General features: G+C 41.2%; 1 protein-coding gene across 2 annotated transcripts; it reads right to left on the bottom strand.

Annotated features, from left to right (window-relative positions):
- Window positions 1-310: 310 nt before the first annotated feature.
- AKIRIN2 (akirin 2) lies at window positions 311-17,408 on the bottom strand. 2 transcript variants are annotated; one of them, XM_082481435.1, is made up of 5 exons: window positions 16,756-17,408; window positions 5,542-5,685; window positions 4,817-4,951; window positions 948-1,019; window positions 311-629 (listed from the first exon to the last, which is right to left on the bottom strand). In XM_082481435.1, the coding sequence occupies exons 1-5, from the start codon at window positions 16,958-16,960 to the stop codon at window positions 619-621; spliced, it is 567 nt and encodes a 188-aa protein (XP_082337561.1). In that variant the 5' UTR covers window positions 16,961-17,408; the 3' UTR covers window positions 311-618. The 2 variants fall into 2 exon arrangements, with proteins under 2 accessions (XP_082337561.1, XP_082337560.1); XM_082481434.1 differs by having other exon boundaries at window positions 4,817-4,966; window positions 16,756-17,405.
- Window positions 17,409-22,333: the final 4,925 nt, after the last annotated feature.

The raw sequence follows: 22,333 nt of genomic DNA, 5'->3' as shown, positions 1-22,333 counted from the left end.
AAACAATGATACACTGAAAAATTGCAGCAATAAACATTTGTTAAAGACTGATAGAATAAATAAAAACTACAAAAATGAGAAATCATATAAACCCATTCTTAACCCCCAAAAAAGTCATGGAATACAGAAATGCCCTCCTTCACTATTTCACAGGCAGTACTGTGGGCTATTTGCTTAAAATTGTCCTGGGATTACATTCTAACTTAACTGTGATTACAGCTTTGTTGTAGTGCACAGTTATGAAAACCACACTAACTTCAGTCAGAAGTGTCATTCTACATTTTTATTTACACAACCAGTGAAGGGCAACTTCTAGAACACCAGCTTTAATCCTTTACTTTTTCAAACTTATTAACATAAGAAGCCAAATTGTAATGATACAGCAAATGAGGCCACTGGTATTATTACAGGTAGCAAAGGTCCACATCCAGGTGGTACTGACATCAGGGAGCACTCCAAAACCAGTTGCTGCATAAGAGTGGTTGCCACTGACAAAAGCTTGAAATAACCTGTGTTCACAGGGGGGAAAAATATGGCATTGCTGCAAGTCTTTACTGGGACAGCTTGCAACAATAAAACAGGGTGTATAGGGCAGCCCACATATGCAGAAAGTGTGATTCATGAAACGTCTGGAAAAAGAAAAGGAAAAAAAGAGTTAATGACGGAGTTAACAAATGCCAGCTCTATCACAAACCTGTTATGGCAATATCAAAACCTGCTTCAAAAATAAAACCCCAGCATGTTACGGGAGACAGTTTTAGATGTTTGAAACAAAAGCTGCACTTTATCTCGCATCTTCCTTTCAACCTCGGTCTTCCATCTTACCAATTTAAAACTATTATAACTTGGGGCCTAACTGAAGCTTAACAACAAACAATGGCAGCTTAAATTATTGAATATTCAGTAATTTAATGCTGCTATAGGAACCAGCAGAAACAGATACTCACAACTGGCAGGCTGTTCTCCATATCGTCGCATGATTTGATCATGCGTGAACTTCACAAATGCGTCGTATTGTTCTGCAAGCATGAAGCATCAGAAGTGTGAGTATATTAAGTTTAACTCAAGCTGAAAAATATTCAAGGCTACTTTTTTATACATAAAAATCATATAAATCGAACACACATCCACTAACGGTAGCTTTAAGTGACTTTACACAGTTCATAGCTGCCATTTCCTTTTCATCCCCAAGAACAACAATGCAGCACACATCCCCTTCATTAAAAGGCTTTCCCTTACAAACTTCTGTAATGGGAAAGACAGTAATACACTCAAAGAGAATTATGCTGCACATACACAAAAACCTCAATATACCTAACACCTGGTTAAGCATCATACACTGTAGTTTGAAGTAATCAAGCTTGCCCATTTCACAGATCCATAATGGGGGCAGAGCGGTTAAGCAAACATGGCATTAAGGTCAGTGCCAGGGTTGGAAACGTAACCTCCCTCTGCTCCTGTCACTACCAGATGTAAGAAAATTAATTTAATGAAATGGAAACACAGAAAAGTGGGACACAGGAAAGGGACTTGCTACAGAGTTAGAAATTCTTTTTGGTGACCACCAGAAAATCAAACGCAAATGACACACTAAAAGGATGAAATGCTACGTGACTTGACTAATTCCAATCACAAAAGTAGCCACAATAGGAGACGTAGTTGACTGTGGACTTCATGAAAACAGCTACTGTGTAATCTGAAATTAAATTTAGATATTAAATGTATTAATTGGCTTTGAACTAAGCATTGTTATTTCCCAGAAAGATTATTCTTTCTATACACACATACATACAAGTACATTCGCAATATTTTATTCAGTTTTAATATTGCACTCATCAGCAGGATATCACCTTTCAGAATTAGGAAATTGAACAAGGAGAGTAATATCTACCAGATGCCGCTCCTCTCCATTCCCCTTCCTCCCTTGTGGAAAAATACATGTGCAGCAATGTGGGGTGTTCTGAGAAAAGGGCAAGGTCAAAGAAGGCAATCTTCAACCAAAAATGCAGTTAGATTTGTAGTGGTTCCTAGTCCCACAGGTTTGCCCCATTAAAGTCCCCATCCTCTTGCAGGGATGAGCTTCACCTTTGAAGTAAACAGGGTATCAGTAATCAGCAAGTAGTGCAGCAGTAGCCCAAAGTCTGGACCTGACCCAATGATCTAAGGACATTCATCCCTGACTGAAAGGGCCCAGGGTCACAGCAGCCAGTTCCCCTCTGCCCACAAGCAGGACCTCTGTTTCACTGCTGTTCTGACTGATGGCTTTTCATCAGCCATGCGAGGATCTTGGCCAAACAAAAAATAACACAAAGAGCAGACTGAAGGATTTGTTGCCCAGAAACCATTTCCAAAAATAACAGCAACTAGAACTTTTCCTAAAAGTATGCATTAAAGGCCAGAAAGCAACTTGCAAGCTTTCTTCTTTAAAGGTTGATTCAACACATGCAGATGCTTTGTAGCATCATCTTTGTTACAATTTTGGCTTTGAAAATGTAAAGAATCCACAGTTACTAAAAATCCCCTTTCCTGTGGCAATCAGATTGGGAAAGTTAAGCAATCCAAATGTAAGGGCAACCTACAGTGAACTGTTTGAAAATTTAGGTGAACACTTGTAAAGATACTTACACGCCACTGGCATCCCATATCATATATGTTCTAAGTAGCCATTTTAAGTCAAAAGGTTACTAAATGCCACTAATACCAATATGACTGCTATACTCTACAACCTGACTTTTAGTATAAAAAGCTGTTTTTCACAGATTCCAGAAAACCTTTCAAGCTAAAGTTTCTCTTAGCCCCTTACACTCCTCTGGTTTTAAAATCTGTAAAGGATCTTGCAAACCCGTTTGTGCTAACATAGCGGTTTCAGGTAACAGAGGCAGGAGGAAAAATCAGGGCATTACAGTGATCTTAGTTTTCCTTTAATCAAATACTCTAAATGAAAAGCAACTCTGCTCACAAAGAACATGGAAGGAAGGAAAAAAAGGCAGTATCTGGCTAACTAGCTACAAGAAAACCGTGATTCAGAAAGAAATGAGGAAAATAGCTGAGATCCAACCATTCAGTTAAGTCACTTGAAAGACACTATTCAATTGAGATTTACTGCAGAATTTCCAGTTACATTTCCATTGACTTCACTGGTTTGTAAGAATGAGTATCACCTTACTGTAAAAAGTTTAGAAAAAGATATAATCATTCTGTCAGTAGAAAAATATAACTGGCTTTCTATGTAAGGAATTTCTAGATTATTTTCGCAGGCTCTCTTTTTAAATTTCCATACAATGCTGAAAATTTATTATTGGCTTGATATATGGGATGCAGTAACATGATCTTTCTAATAGCTCTGTTGGTGACCACCATTGTAAGAACAAGTACACCTAACTCATCTCACCATCAACCACAACCCTCCAAACAGAAACCACCCCCCCCCTCCCTTCCCAAAAACAAAATCAAAAATTTTCCCTTTGGGACTGACAGATGAAGCACGTGTGAGGGACTTGCCAGAGGGCTTCCTGCTGTAAAGAACTACAAGTTTGTATTCAGAAAGTGTCTGGAACAAATGTAAATATAGATGGTCTTCAAATGGTTATTATGATCACTGCTAAGTGAAACGCATTCAAGAGAATGCAAGAAATGACCCAATTCCTAACATATTTCAGTAAGAAAAAAGCTCTGCAGAGTCCTAATTCATCAGTCTGAAATGGGTTAAAACAAAAAATGCAGAAATGGAACATTAGGCCCAAAGCAACAGAAGTATTTAGGGCTCTAGTTATAGTTGTAAATAGACGTGGACTTAAGAGGGACTTGGAACTATGGTCATTTCTTACATAGCAACAGCAGATCAGCAAGCACAGAACATGAACAGAGGCTCAGGTGCAGACAACACTGTCACAGGCAACCAACAAGCCTGACACAAGTCTCGTGACTTTTGGCATGGGCACGCCTATAGAAGGTTTTATTCCCACACCTGAAGATATCTGCAAAGTTGAATTCTGATGTGTTTTCAGGTGGGAAGCAGAACAGACATGGGTATTCAAAAGCATGTTTGCTGCTGAAGAATGCGCTCAGACGTTCATTATCATCACACTGAATATTAAATTAGACACTGAATCATACTGTGAAGGCACCTACCTCTGAATGCAACAGAATTTAGGTGCTCAAATGCTAGCAAGATGCTTAGAAGTAGAGAACTTTAACAACTAAAGAAAGGTCATCATTACAATGCTGACATTAACATGATCCTTATGAAAAGGTAAGTTGGCATCAGGCACCAAAAATATCAGCTGAATGATGTGAAATACAACAATTCAAAACAGAGCATCAGAAATGCAGCTAAACTACTGACGCTCAGGCACAGGCACATACCAAACACCACTGCAGCAGTGCAATGGTAAGTACTGGGAAGAGAAAGGGAAATCTTAGGTACTGTCTTCTTGCCAAATTCCAGAAAATGAAGTCAGTTCCCAAGCAAGAAAAAAAAAAAAAAAAGAGTCCTTCACAAAGAGCTCTTAAGCCAGTAGAATAGAAAGTCTTTCTAGCAAAAAAATGAGGAGGAAATGATCAATTCAAACACAATAGCAAGAGAAAGTTATATCTGAAATAAAACCACTGTTTCCATTGGTTATACCCAGAAGTCACAGTTTCTATCCAAGGCAGCATAGAAGAAAAAAAAAAACTATCAAAGATTTTTTTCTGTCCTGTATGCAATCTTATTCCCTAATCAGATTAGGTCAGAAAAAACAGCATAACACAAAAACGAGAAAAAGTTTTAAGCTTTCAAACTCATCCTAACACATTATTTTAAACTATAATATACCTGCAAGTTTTGTGGTCAAAATTTCTTCATACTCTTCACGGATTTTCTCTTCACGTTCTTTCAGCAAACGTTCACAGATCATTCCAACTTGTCTGAGAGTAAACAGCGGCTGTTCTTTTTTCAATGGTGATGATGCTGCAGACGAAGTACCTAAGATTAAATATTTGGGCATACCAATTTACACTTACAAGTTCAGAACCATTTTTATAATCAGTTTTCTTCACAACTTTTACATTAAAGGAACTTCACAGAACACTTGGAGAAGTCTTTCTCTGCCATTTGCACATTTCTAATTACTATTAAAGTAAAACTGGACACTCAAAAGACATCTACAATGGACAATACGCATAGGTATCAAAACATCAAGAGAGTGTTACACAAACACTATGAACACCCTTTACGTGGCAGTTGCCATTTACAAACTTAAGCTTCTATTTTATGTAAAAATTACAGTACAGTCTATTTTTGCAAAGAGCTGCTTTGCAAAAGCCTATTACAACATCAATGGCAGGGTATGCAGGATGGTCTTTTGAACAGTGCAAGCTTTGTATCCTATTGATTCTTAAAAAGAGAAGCAACAATCTTCCAGATCAATGCTATTACTGCCAAAAAAACCCCCAACAGTAACTGGTGAGAAGGTGCCATAAACCACCAGATAACTAGGGAAAATTATTTACACAGAGTCTAAAAACACACAGCAGAATTACACAGAATTTTCTGGGTACCTGGCAAAGCTGGTCCAGTAAGGAGAAATGCATGTGGCTGTGCATCAGTAGAACAACAAGGATCTGTCTGCTGGAAGCTATTTTCTAAGTGTCTCCTCTTCTGCATGCGTTTGTACTCCTGTTTTATGTTGTACAGAATTTGTTCTAAAAGAAAAACAGTAAGAAAATTAAGCCTAAAATAATTATGTTTCAGTAATTCACTTAACTTTATTTCCAGCCAAACATTGTAGGTAATTAACAGATGATAAAAGCTAGACTCTTAAAACATGCTCTACAAAAAACACATTTTACCTAAGACACATACAATGAAACTAACTAAAAGAAATGTAAATTCAGTCTGTTTTCACCAGGAGCACACTAGAAAAAATAGTTAGTTAAGGTCAGAGTACTGCTAAAAAAAATAAACAGCGTAAGCTTAAAATTTAGGAACTACCAACCATGCAATATACATGTATAAAAATTAGGCTACAGTACTTCTCTTGGTGTTCATAATCTTCCTTTCATCCATTTAATTTGCAATCATCATTCTCCCCCAGACAGTGTTCATCATTCATACAGTTAACAGTAACAAAAGACTCTAGAATAAAACATGTACATGAAATACCATTCCTGTCTGTATAGTTACTGGCATATAGGCAGCAAGCAAAGTGGAGAGGAAAACACAATTTAGACAGAATATGCATAAAGCAACTACTGCTTAAAATCTCAAAGAATTGGAAACAGGAAGACAAAATACAAGCGCGTTCCACAATTTTGACAGCCTCAGATCTAGCCCAATAAACACAATGGAAGAATCAATAGTCTCTTTTAAAGGAGTATGGCAATATGTAGTTCAGAATTTGATTGCACTGAATAAAATACAGCAAGTGCTTTTAATAATCTCATCTCCATTGTAGAATTACAAAGAAAAATGTAATCCTTGCAAGAGAATTATCAATCCCGTGTGCCTTCTCTCCGAAATTTCATGTACCAAAAGGCTCCCAGATACATCAGTGCATATCCTCTGAAAATAAAAATATTAAAGAAAAAAAAGCCATTTTCTATTTTTTTACAGGATACTTTCACTGAAAGTGAAAAAGTCTTCCAAAGACTCCCTCTTTTGAGAGAATTCTTACTTTCAAATGCATTTTAAAAAACTTCCCCACAGTATCAGCTTCCACTGAGATTTCTAAACTTCTGGCAAAGATAGCTTTCCAAAACTCAGATACATACAAATCAATGTTGCAAAGGACTGCACTCACTCAGTACCTTCCTACTTCTGCTCAGCATTTTGCCAATGCAATACCATGAAAACTTCTCAACTAACTTTCAGGTTTGTAAACAGTATGCTATTGAGGTTCCTTATTTGAACATTTTCTAGTAAGCAACCATTGTGAAGCGAGTAGCTTCAGCTACCAGCTTATTCAGTCAATGGCTGAAGCTTATGCTAGACCAAGCAGAAGCAAACATTTGCCAATTCCTAGGTCACAGTTTTAACTATTACAGTGGTTCTTCAATTCTGTACGTCAGTCTGCAGGCTTCCAACACACAAAAAGAGAGGAAAGTGTTTCCAGTCAACAGCAATATCAGCATTTTCAGCAAAGGTGCTTCTTGTTTGGATTTTGTCCACTGGTGAAGGCATTGCAGTTTATACCTTTGCAGTCCCATGCCCACAGTGCTTGTACAATTTTAAGCTCCCTCAAGGGGGACCAATAGCTTGGTTCAAAGCAGCAGCAAATGCAGAAGACATAATAAAGCAGCACAGTAGGGAAATGAAGAGAAGGAAACTATGAGAAAGCGAGGGGAAAAATTACTCAATAGTGGCTGGAGGAGTAGGACAAGATGCATACTACACTTCAGCGTGGTACAGAAATACATAAATCAAGTTCAACCAAGATGCAGTCAGGCTTCCAAAATTAAATAGAATCCCAAGTAGAATTTGTCACGTACATACACGCTGCATCAGTCCAACCGTGGCCCTGCAATATTCTTACTCAACAGCATTATGGTGGTAAAACAATACTTTTCCTCAGAATCAAGTGCTGTTCTAGCTAAGCAATACTGCATAATTTTTGAGTGGGAATGAAATTAGCTCATAAGATAACATCTGTCCTCAAGCATGTCTACACTATGAGAAACGTGACTGCAAACATTCACTGTATTTACATTAACTGAAGAATGTAATAGATCACATGTATCCTTCACTATAACTACGTCATCTTGGCCATACTTTCCAAATTCCACATGAGCTGCAAAATCATCAGCCAAATTTCGGGTATAACAACTTTGATAAAAATCTTCTCTACAGCTCTCCTTTATATTATCTTTTTGCAGAAACATTCTCAAAACACATTAATCACCCAAATCATTAAGGGGTGAGGAGAGTGGGGAGAAACAGCCTAAACAGAGTCTGGTTAATGGATAAAACTCCGGGAGTTAAAACAACAATCATCAGCCAGGTTTTCTCCTGCCCTAACAACCCCTGAAAATTGCATAGGGAAAAAATCTGGCTGGTTAAACAACAAGTAAGAATAGAAGGAGCAAATGCAACATATGGAGGGGGATGGAGAGGAACAGATGACAGGGAAGGGAAGGGGAAAAATCAGGTACTGACTTTGGGAAAACAGTAACTCTTGGGTTAGCAAATTAAGATCTCTGCACCAATGAAACATGATTCTATTCCAAATTATGTTGAATTGTGGACACAGAAGTCTCAATGATATTACAGTAATTTCATCTACTTCTTACTTGGAAACACTTTTTAACTTACCATCTGAAAATCTTGCTCTGGAAATCAAAAATATCAAAAAACACCACTGACAAATGCATTGGGAGATCCCTGTCCTGACAAAACCACCTTTGACAGTTTGCATTAATACAACTTCAGGTAAAGGTATAAAACTAAGCAAAGTGGGATGGAGGAGGGGACTATCTAGACATGACAATACATTGTCTAAACTGCAAACAGCCACCAAGACAAAAAAGCCTTAAATTTTAAGTCCTGACTAAACACTTGTTGAGCACGTACATAAACCCGGTTACGTAAACAGTATTCCTCTATTTAGTCTAACTTAGAGATTTAAGGAATTATTCCTCAGCACAGAGACCTGGACTACAACCTCTACTCAGTACCAAGCTGCTAGCAGGCAAGATGACTGTGAGAATGACTCATCTCGTACTTCCTCATCTCCACCATTTGTAAAATGGAGATTAACACTCAAAAAACACAAGTTTAATACAGCATCGAACTGTTCAACAACTTCTCATACAAATGATCAGACTAGTAATGCTTCAAATTAAGCAGGCACATGTTCGCAGCAGCAAAGACCGAGTAGACATTTTTATTAACAGTGACATAAAACTTATTAACATACAGTGACAGCCTTTAAACAAAACTACTTCACTGTGAAATGTCAGCTTGCAAATATTTATGACTAACTTCAAGTGAAAATCTGAATGCCAAATTGAATTATTGTGCTTTTTTTTTTAAACCATCTAGGAGAGTAAGAAAAGTTGTTTAAATGTACAAAATTACTTCTAACATTTATAGTTTTGCTTAATAAATCCACAAATACATCTGATGAAGAAAAATATTCTGTTCAAAACAGTTTTTATAGCATCTCAGCACTTGAAAGAACCCATGAAATATTAAGGTAGGGCAAACCAGACAACTTTTGAACACCACCTATATTACAGACATCTGACTGTAAAGCCCTGTAAAACTCTGGCCCAGTTAAACAAAGTTCAGAGTTAGCAGATCTCGTTCTTCAACCTAATTTTGATTCCTTCCTGACTTTTCAAGTTCAGTTTCTTAACTTCCTTTACTTCCAATTAGCTCTGACTATTCTCTCTGCAGCTGACAACTGAATTAAAATGTGCATTTCACTGGTGTCAAACACAGGACAGGGTTTTTTATGTGTTCCTCAACATGGAGGCCCAAATTGTCTTTTTCAACAATGACATGCATTTTAATTAACAATTTATTTTATATATAAAAAATTAAAATCTGAAAGTGCACTCATTAAAGAAAACCTAATCTAAGTGAGGTCTTTAAGACTATAAAACTGAAGTGAGAATTTGAATCATATATATTAGGAGTCATTAGATATTTTAAATAAAGACCTGCATCCATCTTATAGGTGCTGAAGTTCAAATCAGACATTGCACGTGAGGCAATAATTTCTTTTATGAGGTAACAAAAGGAATATATTTAATATGATCAAGCATACAACACTGTGGCCTAGCCTCAGCTTCTTTTTAATTTCACTTTATCCCCTGTGCTCAGCATTTCCTACTGGTTAGAGTCACCTCTGAAGGCAATGAGCTAGCTTACACCAGGCAGAGGTGGTGAAAGTGAAAACTAGGCTTGCTGAATCTACAGTAGTAGCAGGAAAAAGCCACACTGCTAACACACTGAAACGAATTAGTACTTCATAAATGACACTTCAAGTTCAAGATAACTATGAATCCTGGCCAGTTACGCAAGACTGTATTATATGCCCCCTTTTCTCCCTTCAGGTTCAAGGCTAAAATAAAGAATGACAAAGATTGCCACTGTCTCACCACGACCACTAAAGGCACAGAAAACTCAGTTAAATACACCTGAATATAATGAAATACATAGATACTCTTTTTTTTTTTTAGCTAGAGCTCTATGTACTAAGAGCATAAAGTTGAGTACATATGTTCATGAAATAATTGCATTAAGATGAAGGACAGCATTCACGCCAGTCTTCTTCCAGAATTTTTGGTATGATTTGGGGAACCAAAATTTCACTCTTCAGCTGCTTTCACACCCAATGAAGAGTGGATGAGACATGAAGGAGGCAATTCAGAATTCAAGTTTGACATCTGGAATATGATCTGTCATTCTAATGGATTACAAAGCCAAATATTCATTTCCAAGGAGTGATGTCTTCTTCTTACTTCCTTTAATTCATGATAAAAAGGCAAGTTATTCTTTTTCAAAGTTCTGTCATCTAATTACTTCATCCTGACCTGTAATTACCTAGAAATTATGTACAAGGGAAACAGCAGTTCAACTTGAAAAGGTAACAAGGCAAACAATTATTTTCTTCATTTTAATAACTGCTTATCAACTATGAAGGTGCTGATTGTTTCCCCTGAAGGATTTTCTTCTTTTTTTGAGGGGGGAGCTTGACTTTTAAACTAGCAATCTCTCATCACAGTTCCTGGCTTCTCTCATTTAGCTGAAGGAAACTTTGGCAAAACACGTAGGAAGGTGACTCAATAGGCTGAAATCAGAGTAGCAGTTTTCCTCGCCTGAAATGGAACCTTAAGCTCAAGTTTCAGTTTGCAATGTAACCATTCAATATATGCATTCAAACCTGAGCCATGCCTGAGATTTCTTTTAAGTGAATCAATCAAATGCTGCCCTTATGTCAATGGCACACATCTTCAGCTCCTGTTAAAGCAAAACTACTTTGCTGTCCTAGTTCAGATCTGTAACATTTCCAATTAGACTATTACCCTTATTCAACATTTAGTTGATCCTACCACATTCCTGGTTTTGGTCTCCCCACCAGACTATTGAAACGCAACATTTATTTTAAGAAGCCACCTTTCCCCAAGGGCAGCACTGCAGCAGAGCAATGGGGAACGGTATTCTTAATTTTTAATATCTACTTAGCCAGGGAATCCACAGGCTCAGAGAGAAATCAAAATAATCCAGATATTCCTCTTACTCTCTTGCTTTGGTCACAGCCATCAATCACTCCAGTTACGTTTCTTAATTAGGCACGGTCTGTGAGACTTTCTGGAAATCATGCTCACCTCAAAGGAGCATGCTCTAAGTGCCAGAGAGAACACTGATAACGGATACACGCTAGCACTTCACAGCCAGCATCTTTAGCTATAGAATGGACAGAAGCAGCTTGTAATGGACTCTGTGGCACAGAGCTGGCCACTTCATGAGATCCAATTACTCAAGGTCTCAGGCTGATGAAGGTTCTGGTTCTCCCACAAGTCAGATGCTCACATATGCATTAGCTCATTGTGCAAATGTGTTATTTCAGGAAATCCCAGTTCTCCTGATCAAGGGCTGAGGAATGAAAAATAAATCAAGCAATGCAAAATGTATTAGACACAGCAATTAGATCCTTCTCTTCACATAAAAAAAAGTCACACTGCATTTATCAGACTTGCCACTGAAACAAAAAACTGCTTCAACATTTTATGACATCTACGACTAAGGATATTTAACATTTATAGTCACCACAGGCATCCATACAGAAATTTCTCATACAAGTTAAATTATCAAGTCCAGATGCAGTCATTATGTGCCTTTTTTTTTTTTTTTAAGGGGTGGGAATGTTTTGGTTTTTAAAATCCTAATGATTTCTGCAATACTGGAGCACAATGAGAAACTTGGCATCTTGCCAAGATAATTTAGCAATAAATACACATGCAGATAAATGTTAACAAAACAGAAATTAAGCAGAAAGAGATGCAGCACTACTGATATGTCACATTCCAAAGCCACTAGATCTGTTCATTTAAAAGCCAAACCTGTACTTCCCCACTGTCTGACCAAGTTTCAAGCAGAAGTAGTTAAGTTTGCTCAAGAGGGCAACAGAAAGGTCATGGGAGGACAGCCTATAGGGAAGAATAACAGTTCTTCCAGTTCAAAATTATAATTTTCTTGCATTAACTTTGAAAATTTGTGTTTACTAGATCCATTTTTTCCCCAGATTATTCTGTGAAAGAAAGAGTTACACATTAAAAACAAATTTATCTACCTGTAAAGAGTTCTGCATGAGAGAGGGACTCTTACAACCAACTTCATTTGCCATCTTTAACTAGAGACGTTTGCCATAAAACTACCATTAGAGCAGCAGTACCAACTATGCATGCTCATTACTAAATACTGCATAAATTCAATAGTTTCCATATTCTGTCAAACATTTGACATTATCTCTGCTTGGATTTCAACCAGTGACCCGAGTTGAAGGACTGTTCTCAATAACTCCACCCACTACAATTTTTGGTTTGCAACATCAGTTAGTTGCTGGGGAAATGTTGAGGCAGATGACTGTTTCAGATGGAGGAAAAACTGCATGTGCAGATGCAAAAGTTTGTCGATTTTTAAGTGACTTCACAAACTTTTTGAATACAACATTCTTTTTGATTCTACAAAGTTCTAGCTGCAAGTTAACCTCTGATTTTGGGTGATGAGTATGGAAGAAAGCTACTGATCTCAGTTTGTCTTGTCTTCTCAGTTGCTATGTATCATTAATTAGGAGATTTAAATCCCTAAGGTCAACATTATCTTCCCCCCTCCCATTTCTTTGGACTGTATTTCCCACTATAGCTTCAGTCTTAGAGATATCCAGACATGGAGGCCTTCTAACACTAACTTGCCTTTTAATTTAAAAAACAATTGAAATGTAGTTTATTCTACCTCCCCCCCAACATAATCTTTCATCAGGGTAAAACTAAAATATCCAGCAGAGAACAGAGAAAAAATACTGCAACTTCTTTCTCCTTTCACCCTCTAGAATTCATTTAACAGCTTCAAAACAGAACAGCACCCTTAGGACTTCACCGGAAGCCAAACATGTACAATGCATTACGCACAGGCATCCAGACCCAAGTGCAGTTATTCTGATCATACAGAACAGTCTCATTATATCTAGAACTTACATGAAAGTAAAATTAATCTGCAGTATTCGAGCAATAGAATACTTCTTAGAGGAGCCACTCTTCCAAAACTGAACCTGTCTTATGCCAGGCAGATATTTTCTTCACTGCTTACAGTGAACAGAGTTTTAAAACATGATTCTAGATATGAACAATGGTATCCAAAAATTAGCAAACATACTCAAGAGCATGCTCAAGCCAGTAAGCACAATTCAAGAGAATGTATAGATGGTAAAGCCACAACTACAGTTTGGCTGCCAAATTCATTGAGAAACTGGAAGTGACCTAACAGCTGTTCAAATAACCACAAAATATTAAAACACTCTTGTGAGAGATAAATTTCGTCTTGAATAAGCCTACCCTCTCTCAAACAGACATATCGTTTATTTGTCTATGACCACTCTATAAAGACAGCTGTTTTCTCATCTGACTGACTACCACACTGTATTCTCAGTTCTCAGCACCCCCCTCAATCAATCCATACTCTGCTTCCAGATAATTCATTTTTGAAATGATTAACCGTGTGGCAAGAAGTTCTAGTGCTGATACAGTCTCCATTGGGTGAAGTTAAACACTACCAGCACAGAGTATCAGATAGAAGAAATATGCTTAAACATGAACTTAAAATAAAGTATCAGCATCAGGGTTTATACTCAGAGCTCTGATTTCATATTACCATTAATTTTCATTACACAAAATTCAGACAGACACTTTTTAAGTGCTGGAAACCTAAGCATCACAGCAACACGCTGAGAAAACCTTAAGTGAAGTCAATTCAATTCTGGCTATTGTTACTAAATCTCCTGATATAAAAATGGAACAAAACGGTGGCTCAGTTGGAATCCTTTTCACACACAAAGCAAGATTTATCTGATCCAAATGTAGACACCTACATCGGAAACGGTCACGTAAATTAATTTTACTGTCAATGGAAAGCAACACATATTTCTACAGCACACTTTGCTTCATCCTAAGTCAGAGATCTAGAATAAAACATCTGCTTCTTCCAACTGACTATCAAGAAACCCACAAATTATTAGGTCAGATGTACATTCACAAAATTATATGAAATGAATCCCACACATCTTTCAAGTGGCCCCTTTAAAATGATAAGCTCTATTTTGTTCACTGATGGTTGAAATGAAATATACACAATGTAATAATACCCCTAAATTCAACTGGAAGTTTTTACTAAGCAAGCTGCTTAACAGTCACATTTGCACTAGCACTATATAAAGATTTTTTTTTTCTTGTAACAGAAACCATAGAGGGAGCTTTTAAGCAAAACCCGTGGAAATGTGCACAATTTATAAATGCTTCAAATTTTGCTCAAGAGCATTCAAGGGCTGTAAAAGATGTTTTGATTTACTGGCCTTCACTTTTCATTAGATTACACAAATGGTTTACATAAAACACACCCTTGTCAGTACAGAATCATCTTTTCATATTGATTATCACTCGCACCTCTGATTTTCTCAAGAGAAGATAAGGCCTGTATTCGCTCAACTTCAGTAACATTTTAATTTTTAAGAGCTTTGGAATCATTAAGATAGGATCTTAAATATTACCTCAAATGCTGCTGTAGGATATCTCTGCTGAAAATTTTATTGATTTGTCACCTTTCAGCAATACACATTTACTGGCCAGACAATATTTATATTAAATATTCATAACCTAAGCTCTCCAAATCAAAAAAAAAACCAAGCCAAAAGAAATCCTTGCAATGAAGCAACACATCTAAAAAGAATCAAATAGATTCTGATTTTAAACAGCTATCTCAAAGTATATGTAATGCCTCACTGTACCAGGGAGTGCCATCCATCACAACGCTCATCCCAGACCGCTGACTCATTCAAGATCTTTTCCTAGAGGTGCAAAAAAATATCAAGGCACTGATGCCAAGTGTAAGTACTTCGTATGCCCTCTATATATTTCCTCCATAGCAATTTTTTTTATTTGATTAAAACCTGTAAAAAATATATTCTGCTGTACAGTTTTCAGAACTAAGAATTATCGAAACACAGCACTGTCCTACATGGAGGAGATGAAAATTTGAAAACGCATTCAAACTTGCTGCTTGGTAATTAATACTAGCAGTAATCCACGGCCAACTTCTGTATAAAAAGGGAGTACCGAACGCAACAGCAGAAGGAATTCAGCTGCAACAACTGCAGAGGGCTTTTTTGCTGCACACAAAGGACACAGATCCATACCTCAGCGCTACAGCCATTCACGGCTGCGAGCTTAACCGTTCTTAAGTGCATTACTGGAAGCTACCCACTAGACTAACCGTAGCGAGGGCCAATCAATCCTGTGTGCCCAGCCAAGATGCATTCCTTTCTTCTCTCCCGACTCGCTGGTAAAACGAACTCGGTTCATTTTTAATTGACAACAATTACACAAGCAGACCTGGAGCTTTGAGGGCTACCGGCTGACTCATCTCTCACACCTTAAGAACGTAAAAGGGTTTCTCGTTCTCGCCCAACTTCTCCGAGACGAGAGGACTGCCCGATTCCATTTTATCTGCCCTAAAGGCAACTCTCACCCTCGCACAGAATCGCTTTCATCGCTCGGTTTTCCGAGGAAACTTTTAAGGATGCCACAGAATGGGTTATCCGGGACGGTGGCACGCATTAAGGGACTGGAAGCGGAACTACCCCTTTGTTTTATCTGCTTTTGCCTTTTCCCACTGGCGTTTTGCGGGTGATTGATGACAGGCCGCGCTCCCGCCCTCCTTCCCGCCCCCCGTCCCCGTCGTCCCCCCCTCCCCCGATGTCTGAGCAACGGGAGGAGGTGCCGCCGCCTGGGCTCGGGCAACGCTCGACCCACCGATAATGGCTGCGAGGGATCGATGGGGGCCCCTCCGAGAGGGGCTCCAGGGGCAGGCTGGCAGCGAGCCCCAGCCCCAGCCCCGCAGACACCACGGTCACACACGCACCCCGCCTCCCCCCCCCCTCCCCCCCCAGCGTTTCCGCAGACTGACTCGCCCCTGCGGCTCTCCTTGCCACATCCAGGCACTCGTGGAAGGGGCGGGGGGGAGGGGGGGGAATCCTCCGTGCCCGTCCCCGACGCGAGGGAAGCCGGCTTCCCCCTTTCCTCGGCACCAGATCAAGCCTCCCCCCGCCACGGTCCCTTTCTCCAGTCTCCCCCCCGCCCCGACCCCTTTTTCCTATGGCCACCCGCCCGCAACGGCTCAACCCGCCCGCCCCCCCCCCCTTCCTCCCCGTCCCTCCTCCCCCTCTCCTGCTGCAAACGGCCATTTCTATTGTGTCTCCGCCGCGGCGGTGCCAAGCCGAGCAGGGATCGCCCCGGCCCCCGCCGCTGCCAGCCACACAGCTCGACAGAAAATGGCTGGAGGGGGGACATGAGACCCACCCAACACTACCCTCTTCCTCCCCCACCCTCCCCGGTCGCCTTCCCGGCCCCCTGCCCTACGCACACACCCCCCCGCCACCACCCCGGACGAGGTCCCCCCGCCGCCGCCCCGCACCCCCACACCCACCTCCCCCTTACCCTTCCCCCCCCCCCTCTCCCGGTGGGCTGCCGGGCACGGCCGGGCCGGGCCGCCTCCCTCACCTGTGGTGAGCCGGGACGACACCTCTCCGAAGGGCGAGGGCTCCATGCGCAGGTATTTCTGCGGGGAGGCGGCGGCGAAGGAGGAGGAAGAGGCGGCGGCCGAGGCCGGGGCTGACAATGGCGCACATCGCCTCCGCTTCGGGGACGCCGGGCTCAGCAGCGGGTCGAAATCCAGAGTCCTTTTCAAAGTAGCGCCGCAAGCCATGGCGCGGGGCGGCGGCGAGGTGGAGGAAAGGGGCTCCGAGCGAGGGGCAGGGGAGACGGCGGCGGTGGTGGCAGCAGCCGGCCCTACCCAGAGGCGCCTTCCCCGCTGTCTGGGGCGGGCTGGGGGGGAGGGAAGGGAGGGCGGCAGGGAAAGGAGGGGGCAGCTGCGTCAGGGCCTCCGCCGCCTCCCCGTCGGCCTCTCTCTGGGGAGCGGCCCCGGCCCCCCCAGCGGCTCCGGCTCGGCCGGCTGGATCCCCGCTCTCGCCGCCCGCCCTGCCCTGGCCGGGCCAATTCCGCCTGCGGCCGGTGGCGGGGCGGGAGCTGGGCCGAGGGGCGCGGGGCCGGGCCCGGCTACCCGGTCTGAGGCCGCCGATGACGAGCGATGGCGGCGGGGCCCGAGCGACGGCGGCGGCGGCGCTTCCTTCAGTGACTCCCACACCAGCAATATGGCGTCAATAACAACGCCGCGGATTCAAAAACCAACCCCCCGCACTGCGCCTGCGTTCCTGGGGCGGTGGCGGCCGCAGAGGCTCAGGGGAATTGTGGTTTCCCCGCCCCGGCCCCGAGGCTGGCCGGCCGGGGGGCCCGCGGGGGCTGCGGGACTACAAATCCCGCCGTGCCCCGCGCTGGCTGCCCCGGCTTCCGGGTTCTGATTTAAATCCCCCCTTGGAGGCTGCGGTGTGGGGTGCGGGTTAAAGGACGAGGCTATAAGGGGACGGGGTGGAGGCGCCTGTGGGAAGTGGGGCTCGGCTTCGGGGGCCGCGGTGGTTGTCGTCGGGCGCCCGCGGTGCCGCCCTGGGGAAGGGGCGGGGAGGAGGCTCCTGTCAGGTCCCGGGGACACAAAGGGGGTGAGAGCCCTGCTGCCTGCGCTAGGCCCCACGGCCTGGCTGGCTGCGGCCGGCGGCCTCCTGGTACCGCGGCCCCGAGCGGCTCCGCCAGCGGCTGTGTGTCCGCAGGGCGCTTGTCTGTATGTGAAGTGAGGGCAAAGTGCGTTTAGTGGCCTCCGTGACGAAGGCAGAGCAGGGAGCGTGCAGGAGTCAGAGGTACGAAGCGGGTGGAGGTGACAGCTAAGGACATGCCAGAAAAGGCCCGGCGATTCTGGGAGTTGTATCTCGGTGTAACCAACTGATTTCCTTGCAGTTGCGTAAAGGGCTCTCTTGCTTAAGGAGGGTGGTGAGGGAAGAGGTTCAAAGATCTATATAGCTGCTTGTGGGAAGAGCAGGGCTCTTTCCTGTTCAGCTTCCTGATTGAAATACACTGTGTTGCAGTTCACCCTGGTGGGAAAGCTAACGGGGGTCGGTAGGCCCCAAAAATGTATGTAACCTTTGGCTTTTCTGTATCTAGTCCTGTTAATTTAGCTATGAGCATAAAGGCAGGTTGTCTTTGGAAGATAAAATGAGGAATATGTTCTAATAAAATTTTAATGCTTTGGGTTTTTTTAATTGTCTTATGGAATACGAGCTAGCCTTTCTCTAGTGACATTAAAAAAAAAAAAATACCAAAACAAACCTTACTATCATTTGGAAGCAAGTTTTTGCTTTATGTGCTCCATGTATGGCATATACTGTTAATTAAGTCATAACAGCACCCAGTCAGACTAAACACAAACCTCGTATCTGTGCTGGCAATGTGGTTGTGCAGTCTTAGTGTAACTGATGTCTCAAGTGATGAGGTGACCTGACAGAGCTTTTCTGCACAACAAAAATAGAAATAGTAATTAATATTTGCTTTCTGTAACAGACAGATAGCTCATGATGATGTGGGAACAATTAGGTGAAATTCTCCTTAGGTTTACCTGACTTGCCTTGGCCTAAAACTAATTACAGAAACTAGCAAAATAATTCCTCTGCTGTTGCCTTTTCCTCCATAGAGGAAGTACTTGGACTATTTCCTTGGTAAGGAGGATGCTGACAAGCCTTTCTAAAGCTAAGACAGGTTCTGGTTCTCCATAACAAGGCTCAGGAAATGTACTGATGCTAATTGTCCTACTATTACTATACCGGTATAACTCCTTCTGTGGATATTCTTCTTTGGAATAATGATGGCTGGTTTTCTATTCATTTAATTCTTCATTTCCATTACGTTTCCCTGAGCAGATAAGTTTCCCTGTGTTAGTGCAACAGTCTTAAGTATTCTTACCAAGCACTTCACCAAGGAAGACTGAAGCAAAGTTGTTCTTGCAGGCTTTGAATTAAGGAAATCTTGCATGTTTTTCAGCATGTGTGGTGCACTTGTTTAGTTTGCAGTGCTCTGTGCCCACACAGGACTGAGTCACTTCTGTCCTCATCTGTATGCTGAAAAGTGTCCATGTTTGGATGCTATATTGAAAAAAAAAAAAACATTAGAATAACTAGCACTTTCCCACTGAATGTAATATTTTATACATATTCTGCATTCAACATCAGAAAAGATTCGGTAACTCATGTGGCACCAGATCCCAAGGACCATTCAGGCACAGTTTAAGTCAATTAAAACAATCTGAGGAATCAGGCAAAACTTCATCAAGATAAGCTACTAGAAAGCAAGCTTTTGCCAGTGCAGGCAGTGCTATAATTGTAAGCAATTGATTAGAACCGTGATTGTCCTCATCAACAGAGTTACTTTGGCTTTATCTCATCTTTAATTTGTTGACCTAAACTGAAATAAGTCTGATATAAGTCAAAGTAAGAATTCACACAGCCCTTTGCAGCAAATTAAACCCAGCTAAACCAATGTAGCTTTGCATGTAGACAAGCCCTAAGGCAGCAAAATGTCGAACAGCAGTGACAAAGTGCTTGATGGTTGTCAGGGAACATGTGTTTTTACTTTCATTGTGGCAGGAAACACCATAGGGTCAAGGCTGCAAACCACTGTTTATATTGTTCTTTCTTCTACTTACTTATTATATAACCAATTTGCAGTGTCCCATTATGTGCTACATGGGGTGCCTTTAAAATTATATATTATAAGCATATTTTTAAAATAAATAGTACCCACAAATTTTATTAATACCGGGAATGGGGGAGCTTATTTATATCTGGTGGTGTGCTAAATTTTATTGGATCTGCACTTCAAGCATGACACCTGTTAAAAAGACAAGTCCAGATGCAGGACAACATTTTGACCTTTGTACAGCTCTGAATGGGGTGAGAAAGTAACCCTTTCAGCGTATTGCTTTGGGGCTGTGATGGAAATGTCGTAGTTGACAAAAAGCTAGTCTTTATGCATTCTCTTTTCTTCCCCTTCCTCTGCCATTGCTTCACACCCCCCTTTGTTTTTAATTTTCTTTTTTTTCGCTGTCTTCCTCTCATTCTCTTTTTATACCATCTTGCCTCTGCTTCCTTTTCCTTTTCCTTGAGACATCCTATTCATTTGATGCAGGGTCCACCTCACAGTCCTTATCTTTTCTTTTATGCCATCTAACCATATTCCTCCCACTACACACAGCGGCGCATTTCTCATTAACTGGTCATGCTCGCAAACCCAGTGACCACCAGTTAGCTGAGCTGTTTTCCAGGACTTGTTCCACCTCACCCCTAGTGAGCAAAAGTCATTCCACTTCAATTTGGCCGTGCACACTGAAGAAACTAAAAAGTCCTCAGTGTTGTTCCACTTCAATTTGACCATGCGTACTGAAGGTTTCTTACTGATGTATCAGGCACACACTGTAGTTGCAGATTTTGTAGACAAAGGGCAGTGGAGGTTATCTGTCGGGACTTCAGTGAAGTGTTTGTGTGGGGCTGAGTGAAAAAGGATCAGTTAAAATGAAAAAGTGGGGATTAGTGCAGGAATTGTAAGGTGGGAAAAACAGCCAAAAGAAAAATGGAGTCAATTTCTCAATCTGCTTTGCTATACAGTTCCACAGATAGTGGTGGCAAAAGGGAAAGGATACATAGGACCAGGAATGAAAGCCAGAGGTCAGTGAAGGTCAGCTCTGCTTCTTTAGGTGCTGACTTAGTGCTGGTAAACTGTACCAAAAATTGTGATCTGAACCTGCAACATGGAGTGACCTTCAATAGGACAAACATGTCTCTTACGTCTAAGGTATTTCCAGCAGAAGTACAGAAGTATATTTGCCAATGTAAGAGACATTGAAAACACCTATTTCATCTGAAATACTGTGTATACTTCCACTCATACGTATTCAGGAAAGATTAATTAAAATCAGAACTTATCCAGAAAAAGTTAACTGGGCTGATTAGGAAAATAGAAATGGAAAATTTACTTATTGCAAGAAGTTAAAGGTTAGTTAAAGGTTATTTGCCCCCCAAAATAACTATTGAGGTCTATGATTTTTCTCTAAAAGCACAAGAAGGAGGTAAGTTCAGGAGATTTTTAAGACCTGTTTTAGTGAAGCAGACCGTGTTGATACAGGAACTGGCAGTTACCTCGCCCAAACTGGGAATAAGAGGAAGATTGATAACTGCCAGGGGAATGAGTTTCCAGAGCACTCTTCCAGTAGCAGTAGTATGGGTGAAAATACACAAAATCAACCCTAAATCTGTAGATGAGATTTAGGTGGTCTTTAGATAAGGCCTAATATTTTAAGAAAAGGGATTGTATGGTATGGTCGGTTTCAGTGGCATGAGACTGTTGTGAATGACCCAGGAAGTCATTGCGGTGGTTTTGTAATATAAGGTGGCAACGATTAATTCATAGTGAAACTAAACTTTTTTACTTGCAAGGAGGTGAAGCAGTAATAACCCATTTGAGTCAGTTCACCTACATTCAGGATAATACATTGAGGCTATAAAAGGAAAATTACTAAACTCACTGGTGTATACGCATGAATTGTGCTAATGGATCTGGATATAGAATAATTAGGAAGCAGTGAGTAAAATTTTGCAGCTCTGAGTACTGCAATTACCTCGACAATTTCAGGGAAGTGTCAACACTAGTGCAGTGTGGATCAGTGCACTTTTCCATCCGTCGTCAATCACAACCTTGAGTAGGTTCACCAAAAAAAAGTAATAGGGTATAGGGAGGGCAGTGTCGTGAGGTACTGGAAATATTACTGCAACGTGAAGAAAGAAGATCTTACATCCCCATGTCCTGCACAACCTTACCCTCCACTATCAAACATTTAAATACAAAAACATGTACATTATGCCTGTTATCTTTCTTCCTTTTTCTCTTGTAAAGAATTCTCATTTTTAGACTTCATATATAATGTTATCGGCCTTTTTTGGAGAAACACTGAGCCAAACTAAATTCTGCTTTGCTCTTGATCTTAAAAAAACTGTCACACTGCTTCAGCAGAAAGGAAAACTACACTTCTTATACTTTTATTTTCTAGAAAGTTCTATTACATCTTTGTAGGGCAATTAATTTTTCATAAGTGATTGTAATAGTAAAAGAGCAGTATGGTATTACATATTAACTGGAGAGTGGAATC

Source organism: Vanellus vanellus (genome assembly GCF_965231255.1).
Source record: "Vanellus vanellus genome assembly, chromosome: 3".
Classification (NCBI taxonomy): domain Eukaryota; kingdom Metazoa; phylum Chordata; class Aves; order Charadriiformes; family Charadriidae; genus Vanellus; species Vanellus vanellus.
The sequence above is the reverse complement of the archived record's forward strand: the minus strand, read 5'-3'. Positions and strand labels throughout refer to the sequence as shown.